The 15,673-nt window shown below is 36.9% G+C and overlaps 1 protein-coding gene across 1 annotated transcript in view; it reads left to right on the top strand.

The window, feature by feature from the left end:
* Positions 1-15,673, top strand: part of ZFPM2 (zinc finger protein, FOG family member 2) — a 360,422-nt gene that overhangs the window by 126,828 nt on the left and 217,921 nt on the right. The window contains exon 4 of the mRNA NM_001128186.1: positions 5,552-5,670. Within this exon, the coding sequence (NP_001121658.1) occupies positions 5,552-5,670 (119 nt within the window). The remainder of the gene's footprint in view (positions 1-5,551; positions 5,671-15,673) is intronic.

The raw sequence follows: 15,673 nt of genomic DNA on the forward strand, positions 1-15,673 counted from the left end.
TAGAGGGGAAGAGAATATATTCTGGAGAGCAGAACAGAAAGACACTGTGGAGCAATATTTTGGTTAAGATTCAGTCATAGGGGGCAGCCCCAGTGGTGCAGCCGTTTAACGCCGCCTGCAGCCCAGGGCGTGATCCTGGAGACCCTGGATCGAGTCCCACATCAGGCTCTCTGTATGATGCCTGCTTCTCCCTCTGCCTGTGTCTCTGCCTCTCTCTCTCTTTCTGTCTCTATGAATAAATAAATAAAATCTTAAAAAAAAAAAAAAGATTCAGGCATAGGTACTCAAGTTGGGACGGTCAAAAGGGAACTCATGAAGGAACTTGTACCAATGAGTGACCAAGGAGTTTTAGTAAGTTTATCCTGATGGGGATTTGGAACCTGAATTGGAAGCTGGTCAGTAATCTACATCTGATTTGATGAACCCTGGGGAATACTGATAAGAAAAGTGACTCTTTGAGATATTTGATAGGGATATAAGCCAAGGTGTGGGGTATATTTTGGGTGGAAGACTTAAGAGGGGTTGTGACCACAGAACCTCTTAGATATGATGATGATGGAAGTATGTGGACATGCTCTTAGAATGCTTCAGTGTCTTTTTGGTGAATTAGTAAATATTTATCAGGGACTTTGCATGTGTTATGTGAATTAATCCTCTCAGCAGTCATATGAAGAAGATATTGTAATTCCTATTCTGTATGCAGAAACTGAAGTTCAAAGGGTTCAGGATCACATGGCTTGTGTTCAGGATAACATGGCTTGTTCAATTGACTCTTCTCCAGTTCACTTTTGAACTCATTCCAGTCTGTGTTTTGTCTTCCTATTTTGCAAAATTCCTTTCACTCCAGATATCCATGATTTCCATCTCATCAAAAGAGATCTTTCCAGTTATTTTCTTACTTTCATAAATTTTCAGATTACTTGATTCATCCCTCCTCCTTTACATTCTCAATCAATCCATTGGCTGCTTTATCTACTTTCTATTCTCTTGCACTTCTAAATTTCTTTCTTTTTTTTTTCTTTTTTAAAGATTTCTTTAACTTGAGAGACAAAGAGAGAGAATGGATGGGGGAAGGGCAGAGGGAGAGAATATCCAAGCAGACTCTCACTGAGCATGGACCCAGAAACAGGGCTCAGTCCCATCACCTATGAGATCAGGACCTGAGCTGAAACCTCAACCGACTGAGCCACCCAGGTGCCCCACTTCTAATTTTCTGTTCCTGTTCCTCTATCACTCTGCCTTTTGAAGATCCTTAGAACTCTCTCTCTTAGGCCTCCTTCTTTTATTTTGATACACTCTGTCCTGGATGAACAATCTTACGGCTTTTATTACCATATTAAAACTAGTTTTAAGTAATGAATAAAATGCCAAATTTACCACTCTAGTTAAGACCTTGCTTCTGAGTCCCAGGCTTGTACCTGCCCACCTAAAATCACCTCTTGCCTTCCTTACAGTCACTTTAACCTCAATATTTCCAAACTATAACTTCTCATCTTGTCCTTAAATCTTTTTTTTTTTTTTTGCATGTGTTCTTTATCTCAAAAGATACATGATCATTGGCCTATTTGCTTAAGCCACATACCCGAATATTATTGTTAGATTTTTCCCTTCCTTAACTCCTAAAATCTAAATAATCACTAAGTTCTATGATGTCTACTTCCCAAGCCTTATGGATTACATTTCCTGAAATTTGTCCAAGGTCCAGGCTTGTTTTGCTTGTTGCTTTGTGCTTGGCCATAACCCACTGTCTGATATTTAACAGACAGATACTAAATATATATTAGTAGAATAAAAGAATCAAAAAACTAATGTATGGAGGCAAAAGAAAGTGAATAAACAAATCAAACAAAATTTGGAACTTTTGTTTCCTGATTTGGGAATATTTGATCTTTTCATTAAACATCCATTTTTATGATAGAACTGTTGGACACAGGTCTTTGACCTACAACCCCAGTGTTCTTTCTACCTCTCATGATATATCTGGGGGGAGAAAATCATGGTGTTATGGGCACCTTACCAAGTAACAAGTGAGTACAAAACCCTCTTTACCAATGACAAAGACTCAGAAAAGAATTTTTCTATTCAAGGCCATTTAGCTGGTTATTGAATGCAGTTGACTAAAAGTTAATCTTATTTTTAGCACAATAATGTTTCCTCTATTTCATTACACTTATTAATCTTTGAAAAAAATTAAATATATTGTTAACCAAAATCTAAGTTAAATTGAATGTAACTTTCATTTATACAGTGTCGTATTCTCTATCATTAACCCGGGTAGCCTTGGTAGTGTATAAATGCTAATTATTTGCAACGTGCTTGCGGTTTTTTTTAACACTGTTGTGAATAAATGAGTATTTTTATTTAACTACTTCAGCAACAGAATGGATTTTTCCATACCTCAAAATAACTTCCTTATAAGCAAGAAAGGAGACTGGGATTTGCCTGTTTACCTAATAAAGTTGAAAAGATTGACTTGTTAGCTTGAACAGTTAACTGGACTTTCTGTTATGGCCATGTTTAAGAGCTCATAAAAGTAGTTTTGGTTTGCTTAAAATTTTAATGCATAGTCAAAGACACCTCAAGAACATTGGCGATATTTAGGTATCACTTTATGATCTGCCCTAAGTTTGTAGTTCTTAATCCATTAAAAGAAAGACCTACTTGTAAATCCATAGGTACAGATAAGAAGTCACTGTTTGACTGAGTCTGAACCCTTTTCGAATGAAAAATGTCAGTGGCAGAAAGAGAGGACGAATTACTTTTTTTAAAAGGTTTTCAAAGATCCTCTGATTTCTCTGGTATCACTTAAATGTGACATGACTTTTTTTGAGTGTGTAAAAACAAGCAAATTATTTGGGCATCACTTTTATGTAGAAAAGAACATTCTTAATGAGGGTTTAGCTGAGGGATTGAAATGTATTTTATCTTTAAATGGTAAATTGTAAGGAATTGCTTAAAATTTAAGTAAGTATGGTTGAAAAATTCAAAGAACTATCCGAAATTAAGCAGTTTTTTTCCTAACAGAAAAAAATATCTTAAAGATTGAAATAACTACATTATCACATATGAATATGAATGCATGCTTTGAGGGACATTTCCCAGAGTCCTTCTTGACTTCGTAATAGGTTGCTAGCTATCTTCTGCCTTGGAGAATTTTGTGAATAAGGCCTTTGATTCCAATGCACTAATCAAAAAGATTGTACAAGGACGAAAAACATTTTCAGGGGGAAAATCTCAGAAATGGGTTTGTTATTCTACCTACAGAAGACTAATTTTTTATGTTCCATTTTCCCTGGACTCTGGATTTGTTACTTAAGCATTAATATATTATTTGGTGCAAATGCTCTATTTAGAAAGCTACATTTCAGAAGCTCAGACTTACAGAATTTTTTTGGGATCCATTTTTCCTAATTATTGATCATCTTTAGCTACCAATATATCAGAATGAAAAGAAAAAAGAGGACATTGTCTGTCTTAATGAGTTTAATGAGTTCTTCCATTTTTAGCATATTTGACAAGTGGGAGAGGAAGGGTGGAAGAGAAGAAGGGAGAATGGAGGTGTCGTCCTTGATTTGACATTGTTTACTGTGAACCTGAGATTATTTTCATGGTATCTTCATTATCTCAATACAGATAAGTTTATATTTTCATATGAACACAAAGAAAATACGACATAATATTTTAGCTGACTGTGGTTTAGCTGACTTTGATTTTGGTTTTCAGGATGAGCAATAATAAAAAAGTGAAAAATAATGCCTAGTATTTTAAATGATGTTAAACAGAGGTGACACAAAGGTGACACAAATGTAAAGGAATAAAGAAAGGTCTAACTGAACTCAGGTTGATGTATTCCTTTTGAAAACATCAAGATTAGGGGCGCCTGAGTGGCTCAATCAATCTTCTGTTCAGGTCATCATCTCAGGGTCCTGGGATGGAACCCCACATAGGCTCCCTGCTTAGCGGTGTGTCTGCTTCTCCCTCTGCCTCTGCCTCTTTCCTCACTCTGCTCGCACTCTCTCTCAAATAAGTAAAATCTTTGGAAAACATCAAGATTAAATCTGCATATTTAAAGTTATAGACTTGAGAAGAACTTAAGGCCAGAATAAGGCAAAACTTTTATTTTTTTATTTTTTAAATTTTTTATTTATTTATGATAGTCACAGAGAGAGAGAGAGAGAGAGAGAGAGGCAGAGGGAGAAGCAGGCTCCATGCACCGGGAGCCTGACATGGGATTCGATCCCGGGTCTCCAGGATCGCGCCCTGGGCCAAAGGCAGGCGCTAAACCGCTGCGCCACCCAGGGATCCCAAGGCAAAACTTTTATAATATATTACCTATCATGACTTATAGATCACTTAGAAAATGTAATTACTGAATGCATTCTGTTTTATTTAGAACTTTTCTTGGCTATCTGTTATATGTGGGTTTTTATTTATACTTTTATTAATCCATTCCTTCCCATTTTCATGTCTACTCTTGAGCAGGTTAGGAAGATGTGCCAATAAAAAATGAATAAATTATATTTTTAAGATTAATATTTTAAAATATAAACCTTTTGCTATGATAATATGCTATGGTGATACTGCCAGGACATAAATATTATAGATATAATTATTTAAAGAGAAAGACTCCAATTCCTGATGGGGATTTTGTTGGTTTGTTTATCCCAAGCAGTTTTTAGGCTGATGGTCATTCTCTGAAGTTTTGAAGTTTTCATTTATTTATTTTTTATTAATTCATGTATCTGTTAAATAAATTTCTTAAAAAGCATTTGATGAATTCCTACTTTATGCCTGTGTGAATAATGTCTTTACTTCCTATTTCCCTTTTATGATCTTAATGTAATAGTTTGGAGGGAATGAAAGGAAGACCATCCAAAACTGGCTGTTTCATAAATGTTTCCTGTCCAAACTCTTTGGGTAACATAGAATCTATATCAAGTACCAAATATAAAAAGATAATGAATTTGATGAAACATTTTTCTTACTTGGGAAAAGGTGTACATATCTACTTTTTGTACCTGTAGATATTTGATCCCTTGAAACTAGTAGTGATTTCAGAAAATTACCAAGTGCTTTCAAATTTCTCCAGATGCTCCCCATGAGTCTTAAGTAACTATAATAACATTGCATAAGGTATATATCATTAGTTATAATTTTTAGTTACATTGGTCATCAAATATAAGATTTTTAATTCTGAGCCATTGTCGTAACTTTCTTTTGTCTAACTGTTTTAGCATTAGAGCAGTGCTCTTTGAGGTAGTGTTATTATTTCGGGTTCTTTGGGACTTGCTACATAGAATTGACGTCTGTTGACAATGTGTGTGAAAAAGTGCAAGGAAGAAATTGGACTAAATCTAAATACAATTATCAGGGCAAATTTTATTTACCTCTCGGATAATAAGATCAGTTGTTTTTCAGACAAGCATAATTAATTCTCTTAATATGAATCCGGAGAATACCATGTGTGTAAAGCAAACTTAGAAAAAGAGGAGGCTGTAGGTAAAGCACATGTGAAAGTGCCCTAAACACCTCTTGTTTTCATTGTCTGCAGGAGAGCTGGAAGTATTTCAGAAAGATGGGGAACGGAAAATCCAGAGTCGACAGCAACTTCCTGTGGGAACAACATGGGGGCCATTTGCTGGGAAGATGGACCTGAATAATAATTCCTTGGTAGGTGGATGTTCTGAGTTGGTTGACTCAGTATTTTGTCATAGCTCAGAAATTATCTCTGCCTGCTTCCCAGGGAAATCACTAAAAATAACAGTTTGTTTTTTCTTTTTCATGGACCACAAAACTTGGATATTTTCCAAGTGGTTTGTCTCTGAGAGTAATACACACAGAATTTAGAAGGAAACAGGTTAATCATACTAAATGGTTGTTTAGTAAGGTAATTTATAAGGTTGTTGCTTTATCTGCTTAGCCAGACTAATACTACTCACACTTAATAATATATACAAATGCGTTTATTTTTAAGTGACACAAATTAATTGTCATACATTACAGGTTTACATGAAGAACAAGAAATAAACAACCTTGTTATTCCTCAGCAATATTATTTGTACCTTTAAAAGCAAAGATGGGGATCCCTGGGTGGCGCAGCGGTTTAGCGCCTGCCTTTGGCCCAGGGCGCGATCCTGGAGACCCGGGATCGAATCCCACATCGGGCTCCCAGTGCATGGAGCCTGCTTCTCCCTCTGCCTGTGTCTCTGCCTCATTCTCTCTGTCTCTGTGACTATCACAAATAAAAAAAAATTAAAAAAAAAAAAAAAAAGCAAAGATGAATGATTAGCATCATAATTTTTGTTACCTTCTCTGGAAAGTCTCTGTAAAATCATCCTCTAGGTAAGATTATATGGATAAGTGAGGAATTCAAGGTTTTGAAAAGTAGTGGAAAGATGGGATGTGTGGGTACATTTAAACTTCATGTCTTAATTGGACATTTTAGTTTTCTACTGCTGCTGTAGCAGATTACCTACCACCAACTTAGTGGCTTCAAAACAACACAAGTGTATCACCTTGCAATTCTGCAGGTCTGATGTCTGAAATGAATCTCAGCCAGCTAAAATCCAGTATCTGAAGGGCTGAATTCCTCTCTGGAGTCTCTGGGGGTGAATCTGTTTCCTTCTCTTTTCCAGCTCTCAGGGCTGCCGACATCTCTTGAGGCATGGCCCCCTGCCATCTTCAAAGCCAGCAATGGCTGACTGAGTCTTCCTCATATCCACCTTCTGACTCTGAGTCTTCTGTGTCCCTCCCTCACATTTAAGAACATCTGTGATTCTAGTGGGCCCACCCGGGTAATCTAGGCTAATGGTCCTATTGTAAGGTCAGCTGATTAGCGATTTAAATTCCATCTGCTTTCTTAACTCCTTTTTGCCATGTAAGGTAACATTCACAAATTCCAGGGATTAGGACATTAGGATTTTTCCTCTTTAAGTGATAATACAAGTGATAAAACTTAGGGAGACAAATGTTTTCTATTATTTCAGAGATCTACAAATTATATATATGAAATGAAAGCCTTTCCCTGTAATTTTTAAAAGATTTTTAAGTAATTAATTAATTTATGAGAGACACAGAGAGAGAGGCAGAGACGTAGTCAGAGGGAGAAGCAGGCTCTCCACAGGGAGCCCTATGTGGGACTCAATCCCGGAACTCTGGGATCACGCCCTGAGCCAAAGGCAGATACTAAACCACTGAGCCACCCAGGCATCCCAAGCCTTTCCTTCTAAATGCCCCTTGGCTGGGAAGATCTCATGGCTGCTAAATGACTCAGTGTCCACTGTGGGGACATAACTCACGGAGGATTTTTGACAAATGTACTAAACTCAGCAACATTGCCTGCCTTCATGCAAGAAAGTCGTCTTCAAATTATTACACGAAAGAAACTGGTATGTGCGGATCTCTGCTTATTCAGTGCCATGTGGATGAGACAGAGATTATTGGTTCGACTAAAGGTAATGATTGGAATAAATAGGAACTATTTGTGTCACTAAACTTTTAAACAACATGGGAGATTCAAGGGAGTTATTTTACTTTCTAAATCCACACATTTGTCCATAAAAAGATGAAGTAGGAGTTTTCACATGTATTTAAGAACCAAACAAGTTGATAGGCCAAGCTGAATATTTAATAATCAGGACAGTTTAATTCTTAGTGGTCCAGTGCACCTACTTCAAAAAGGCTTTGAGAGATGGTCCCACAAATACTTCAGTCTTTGGCTGGTTGAGTTGTATTAATAGACTCTTCTTTTGACTCCTTTGAGAGAACAATATTTACCATACAGATTTCTCAAGCAAAGGCAACAGGAAGATTGTCTACAAATCAAAGGTTGAATTAAATGCTATTCTAAACCCATTTTATCTGGAGGTTTCTATAGGTTCTCTAGCTTTGCTTAAAAAATGTTTTAGGAGATCAGATACTTACTTATCACTACATAAGTGATAAGTAACCATCATAAGCTTTAGTTATTTCTCTGATATTTCTACAAAAGTGTACTACCACTGAACTAAAGCTATTACTGAAGTTAAAGAAATGTTTTCCCTTTTATTATATCAAGATAACATCTATATGAAAATTCAATTGTTGATAAATCTTTATATAATTATCTATCTATGTATGTGTGTATATATACACACATATATATAGGTAGCATGGTACTTTTATACATTTTTAGCATGTGATAAATTGTGATGTGTGGAAAATAAACTTATTTGTGAAAGGCAAATTTTTCAATGAAATAATTTCCTATTTCTTAGATTTTTTTAACTACTGCTGTACTAATCTATGGGTATTTCATGCCATATTTAATATTTTTAAAGGACTCAGTTTATAAATACAAAGTTTTCAGAATTTTTAATGCTATTTGACGACTATGAATACTCTTCAAGGTATCGAACAGTAGTGCATAATAGTTTTTTTAATAGAAAATCACTTAACACTCTAGTTTTCTTCTTTTGCCTTCATGTTTAAATATTTGATTCATGTTTATTCCCTCATATTATAGTATTTTTCTCTATTTAAAAACTTGGTTGCTTTGCCAAAATACTCTTTAAAATATTTTTCTTTTGTGATAACATTCTTTTCTGGAAATTGCTTTTGATTTTATGTCTTGGTACTACCATTCCTGCTGTAGAACAATTGGCTAACATATACTACATATGCATTCTTTCCTATCCACTGTATAAGGAATTCAAAATGGATTCATTCATTTAATCTTCAAAATACACCAGTGAATTTGGATCTATTTAAAATTGTTTTTTATGGATAAGAAACTAAAGGCTCAGGGCTTTTGATTCCAGAATCTACACTTTTAAAGACCATGCCACACTCTCTTCTCAAGAGCATCTGTGACATGATGTGAGTATGATAGAATTGTTTAGGGTTTCCTTACTTAAATTCCAAAGTTATAAAAAATTCTGGAGAAAATGTGCCATGATTAGAAGTGTGCTCTTTTTTTCTTACTTTAGGCAAAATATTTGTTATGGTGCTTCACGGACTATTTGTGCTGTTACGAGTTAATTTAAAGGCTCCTGCAGTTTCATTACCTCTATAATTTGGACAGTACTTTAATATGTATTTTATATCATGAAGATAAATTTTTCCTGATCATAAAATATATAGCCTTCTAAACCTTCATTACCCAACTTTGAATCAGATTTGGAATTAGCACACTCCTAAAGTGCTTATTCTCCAACCAATGTAATGTAACTCTACTCAGACTCATCGTGTTGGCTCAGGAGATTCAGCACACTAATTAATCCAACACAGTAATTAATTGAGTCACCATGCCAGATGTCAAATCCTTTTTATATCTTTCAAGTTCCCATCTTGAAGTGCATTAGCAATATGCCACCTTCTGCAGGAAGCCTTTACAGACCAGGCATTTGGATGTGTATAGAACATTTCAAGAATATAGGCTATATAGACACACCAAGCAAATTGATTCGACAAAAAGTTATTCTTGGAATTATATAACACACCAAACAGAAATAAATACTCTTCGGCCCACACTCCATGATCTTGTTAGATACTTCATGTTTCGATGATCCAATAATGGCAGGAACAACATGTAGTTAATACATTGGAGCAGATATGGGTCAGAGTGAGAGATAGAAGGAGAGGGGGGAAGAGGAGATTTATTGTAAGGAATTGGCTTATGTAATTATGGAAACTGGCCAGTCAAGCAGGCTTCTGTGTGCACAAGCAGGCTGGAGACCAAGGAGAGACAACATGCAGTTCTAGTCCAAAGACTGGTAGGCAGGGCAGCCCCGGTGGCTCAGAGGTTCAGCGCCACCTTCGGCCCAGGGTGTGATCCTGGAGATCCGGGATCAAGTCCCATGTTGGGTTCCCTGCTTGAAGCCTTTCTTCCTCTGCCTGTGTCTCTGCCTCTGTGTGTGTGTCTGTGTCTCTCATGAATAAGTAAATAGAATATTAAAGAAAACAAAACAAAACAAAGACTGGTAGGCAGAGACCCTGGAGAACCAGTGGTGCAGAAGAAGTTTGCTGTTTGGAAAGGCCAGTGTTTTTGTTCTTTTCAAGCCTTCAGTTGGTTAAATGAGACCCATATATTACAGAGGGCAATCGTCTTCATCCAGAGTTCACTGATTCAAATTAGTCTCATCCAAAATACTCTCCAAGTTGACCCATAAAAAGTAAGCATCACAGACTCCAAAGGTCTATGATACATTGGAAGTTTCAGGTTTTCAAGTATAATTGTATGCCCCTGAATGGACTGTTAGCCAGTGAATGAGCCTACCCTTCTCTCCAATGTCCCACATCTGCACCAAGGAGTAACTTACATTAAATCCTATCAAGGTAACACAAACTTAATGTTTTTAAATGTCTTGCAATTTTATTCATTGAAAATATCAAAGGACTACTGACAAGGAAGGCATTTTAAAAATCACTTTAAATTGTGATCAGTATTTGTTTTGGAGGTGTTTTAGGATTTCTGTATTTATATATTGTTCCCTTGAAGTTTTCCCATTTTCTTCTAAGGACAAAGGTCTTTGTTATATGCTAAATTTCTGCTATGTTAGCACATGATGAGTGCTTAATAGGTGTCAAATAACAGTGACTGTTTGGAAGACTGGATATCTGGAATTTAAATGACATTTGCCCTCTTTTGCTTTTGAATATATCAGCTGTCAGTAGCTAACTAGTCTAATACAGTCAACTGCTGGAATTACACAACATGCATACCGAAATAAATAGAATATAAATATAGTCTCACGTTACTTACTACATAGTAGTAAATTCATCACGACCTGTTAAGTTCAACAAATGAAATCTGGAAGAGAAGTCACATTTTATTGAAGCTGTTCAATCAGGATAGATTGTTTTATTTTCCCATAGGGCATTTGTGACATTGAATTCTACAAATGGGAAATACACATATAAAAGGTACTATAGACAACATTTCATTGACTTAATAATGAAATAATGCAGGCATTAAATTGCACCTTAAACTTTTTATGATAGTTACCATCATAAAAATGTGGTTGAGGAAAGACCTAGAGGTTTCTGTTCCATATCATAGAAAATAAGAGAATTATTAGATGTCTCCATTTCTCCCTTTTCTGTTCTGACTCTTCCAGCAATCTCAGGTCCCATTCATTGACAGAGTCTTCAAGCTTCATGTTGTACAAAACCTATAGGAAATACACCCCCGCCCATATGTCTCTAGCATTCACCTTTATAGTCAAAAGTTGCTTAGTGGAAACATGTGACTTTCTAATAGATGACATTTTTTCCCAGCCTCAGGAGCAAACCCACTGCAAGCCAGGCAAGTTGGAAGTGCTGGAGAACTAATATTTCCTGGGCTAATGTTCAATCAATGAAGGACAGAAGTTGGTGGATAAATACCCCTGCTTCCTTGCCTCTCCATAATGGAAAGAATTCTTAAAGTTTGCCAGTGGAATTGACCTTCAGTTGGCTATATAATGCCTTCCTTATAGCCTGCTTTTTCCTTCCTGCTTACTTCTCCATACCTCTACTGAAATTTTGTGAGCTTACCTCCCCAGTGGACTACTTGCACTGTAATCAGTCTCATGGTAAATTCTGGGGAAACCTTACCAAAACAGCCTCTAAAATATAATAATGAAGTAAATTTGAAAGTCATATCCAAATTCTTGTTGAGATTCCAGAGAACATAGATTTCTTTTAAAAATTTGTATAATTCAGTTTTAGACCTCTGCCTCTAGCACATAATAGATACTCAATAAATACTCTTTAAAATAATCTAATCTAATGCACTTTTCCTTACTGTGAGTATTCTGATTGGACTCCACTCATAACCTCTCATCTTACCATCTCAGTGATATAATTCATAATTTTACTGAGGCATGCATTTTTGTCAGGTCTTACATTTCTTTTCACTGAGGTTGACATTGGGAAAGATCACTTCCTTCTTAATATTTATTCTAACCAAGGCTCAGGACTACGGTACTTTCCTACTTCTCATATCTCCCTGGGTCTTGGCTCTTTTGATTTTAACTACTGTGCATGTTTCCCAAAAGACTCTGGCCTTTCTTCACTTCTCCCTCTGCTCCCAGTACCTCAGGGAGCTTATCCACTTGCAGAGCTTCAGCTACTAATTTGCAAATGACATTTAAATTAAAAAATCTCTAACCTTGGCTTTTTACCCTTTCACTAATAGCACAGTTCAGCTGTTGGTAAGCCTTTCCCATTGACTTGCTCCAAAGAGATAGTTACAAGGAGAGTTTAGTACCATTTCCACAGATTGCTTCTCTGTTCTTCTCCCTGATGTCCAGCTTTTTGTCACCTTTGATCCCAAGTGTCCGTCTGCAAGAAGTTCGCCCTGTAACTTATTATGGGTTTTGTCCCCATTTCTACCTCTCCTTTTCTCATCTCTCAAATGTCCATTTATGCCTATAGTCACATATGTGCATGCACACACATCCCTCTTCTTTATTGCCTGTAACTACTAAACTTGCTTTTCTCTACATCTTCCAGGATTCTCGTTTTCACTTCCAGAAACCCAGGTACCATAACTCCTGCTTCCTTCATGTCTGTTCTCTTCTTTCTGTCCCTGCTACTGCTGCTTTAGTCAAAACCTCCATCTTTTCTTCCCTCGTTATCACAATATTCTCCTCCTCTTCTTTCTGCCTTCCTTCTTGTCTCCTTTTCCTTTTCCCTAGTTATACTATGTCCCAACAACAAAAATAGTGTCACTTTGCGTGGTTAAAATCATCCTACAGGGCAAGGGAGAACCCAGACTCCTTGGCAAAGCCAAAAAGGGTCTTCGTGATACTCACCTCCTTTGCTCTTTCCCCTTTTCCACTCTCAGTGTGGAATTCCAGTCAACATCAACCACCTGTAGTGCTCTGAATGTACTTTCTTCTCACATCTCTGTGCATCTGGCCATGCTGTCTTGCTATCTCATCATCCTAGGAAGCTCTGTGCTCCCCCCACACCCTCTATTTATTAGCACACCGACTCCAATTCTTACATAAAAACTCAGCTCAAGTAGACCTTTCTTAAAGTCTGGAATAGAAATGGTCTCCTCAATATTCCCCGGATGCTCTAGATTTACTAGGATGAGAGTATTTATCACAGAATTGCATCTCTTTATGTGGCTCTCCTGAGGACTATATGTCTTTTTGCATCCTTTCTCCCTCGAACAATGTCTAGCTTAGAGCACAGGCCCATTGAATAACCTATAAAGAATTAGGAAATCGGTTCTTCCCTTTCTCTTATCTCTAGTATCAATGAATAATGTGTATCTCTTTATTCAAGATCCTTATGTTATCTCCATGTCTTCATACCGGTTTCTTTTGTTTCCTCGGAAACTTTACTTGATCCGCCCAACTTAGCAATACGATTATCATAATTAATATCCTCTTGTGTCTGTTTTTTGTTTGTTTATGTATTTATGTTTATTCTTCATCTCAGTTGAGTGTAAGATTCAGTTGGGCAGGATAACTGTATTTCCTCAGTGCTTACCCACTAAGGAGATATGCCCATGATGGTTTCTTGACATTGACTAATTTCAGTATTAGATTTGTAACCCGTGAAGCGGTGAGGGAGGATGAGGTGTTGAGCCCTTTGAGGCAATTATGATTTGTTTACAGCAGAATCTGCTTTAGATCCCTCACTATGACCTGGGTGAAGGCCAAGAAGGTGTTCTGCTCAACCATGCTTTCTGTGAAGTCTCATCCAGCATCTCTCTTTCCAGTGACAAACCATCTGGGAAATTCCATCTGTCTCTGCTTGGAAACTGAGGTGGCAGTCGCCCACTGTGAGCAATTTTCTATTAACTTCTTGGATAAGATCAGTCAGATTTATACTGAATTGATGGGAACCGTAAGAGCAGGGTTGTTCCAAGAGAAGACAAATGTACTGATTCCTCTAATTGGGCTGAAGCCAGTTTCATTCACGGATGCCCTTAGGTTCTAGTAGTGCAAGGACTTATAACCTTTTTAATTGTACCCTCTCCCTCTTGGGAAGCGTTGGTGAAATTCATTATTGATGGAGGTTGTAGATTTGTCCCTTAGGGAGGCCAAGATCCTGGCTTCTCTTATACTGTATCTGCTTTGTGGAGAATTAATGGAAACTGAGTGGAAGCTGCTTGAAGAAGACACGAGACAAAACATTTAATGCCACAGAGTCTTGGAAAGTGACACATTGATCTGGTTTTTAGAATTAGAGTAGGTTTCTTGTTTGTTTGTTTATTTGTTTATTTGTGGGAGAGGAGAGTGGTTGGTATGGAATTCCACATTGGTAAAGGCATCCTACAGAATGTTTCAGAAAGGAAGAAACCAAACACCAAGGAATTATTTCACAATTCAGATCTGTAGAGGCAAACCAGGCAAGTCAGTTGCATATGGATCTGAAGGGATTGATTGTATTACAATGTAGGCATAGCGGTGATGTTGGCAGTGGATGGAATTATATTGTAATATGAGAAAATGATGTTGAAATAAAGATACAAATTGTGCCTTTCCTAATAATTTGTACCTGCCTCCAAGACACACCTTTTGTGTCTTGTGTCTTGGTCTCTCTGCTAATCTCAATCTCTCTTTGATTTATTGTTTCTTCTGATTGTGAAGTCTTTCCAGGTTCTCTGTGTTTGGACTTGTATTTGAAAGGTGGGAACACAAAGACAATTACTTGTCATATGTAGGCAATTTATGTGTACCTTAGTTACCTATGTCTGAAATTTAAACACATTTTTACCTTTGAATTATCATACATGGCTAAACCTATTTACCTATACTTAGGCAAATTTAAACAAGCAAAAGGTATCTTTTTCTTCACGTAAGATTATTCATTGTTCCCTTTCTCTAGAACTTAAGGAGAACTTATATTGAAAATTATCTTTTCAAGGAATTATTAAAATGACTCTATGTTATGCTGTTAATTTAGTCAATGTCTGGAAGGAGTAGCTATTCATATCCTCATATTATCAAAGTGGTTCTACTAAGAATATGTGTGTAATTTTGAAGAAACTGTTGAGTAGCACTAAGCATAGGCATTGAAGACAAAATCTGGCTATTGGTTCATAGCTCCAGACACTCTTTGCAGAGTTGTTCCTGTTCTAGACCTTTTTCACACTTTATGGTCCCTCAGGTGATGGAGATAGAGTCTCTGCTCCCCAAAGGGAGTCTATCAAATTCTTGAGTGGTGAGAGAGTGTTTTGTAAACTCTATTGTTTTCATAACACAAATTATAGAATATAAAACTTGGAAAACATCTTGGCTGGAGGAGAAGTCAGGATGAGAAAGCACTGTGAGGAGCAGTTTGAAAAGTTAATCAAAATTTTCTTTTGTTGGGATCCCTGGGTGGCACAGCGGTTTAGCGCCTGCCTTTGGCCCGGGGCGTGATCCTGGAGACCCGGGATCGAATCCCACGATGGGCTCCCGGTGCATGGAGCCTGATTCTCCCTCTCCCTATGTCTCTGCTTCTCTCTCTCTCTGTGTGACTATCATAAATAAATAAAAATTAAAAAAAAAATTTTTTTATTTTGTTATTTGCTGATTTATCTGGCATGACTTTTAAAGTCTTCCCCCCCCCCCCATTTTTTTTGAAGAGTTGACATTCCACAAGTTTTTTAAAAACAGTTGGGTTGGCATTGTGTACTTACCCATTATTTGCATGATTATAATAAATATTGCTCCAATGTTATGAGAATTTAGCAGTGATCTCAGCTAGG

Source organism: Canis lupus, chromosome 13 (assembly GCF_011100685.1).
Source record: "Canis lupus familiaris isolate Mischka breed German Shepherd chromosome 13, alternate assembly UU_Cfam_GSD_1.0, whole genome shotgun sequence".
Classification (NCBI taxonomy): Eukaryota; Metazoa; Chordata; class Mammalia; order Carnivora; family Canidae; genus Canis; species Canis lupus.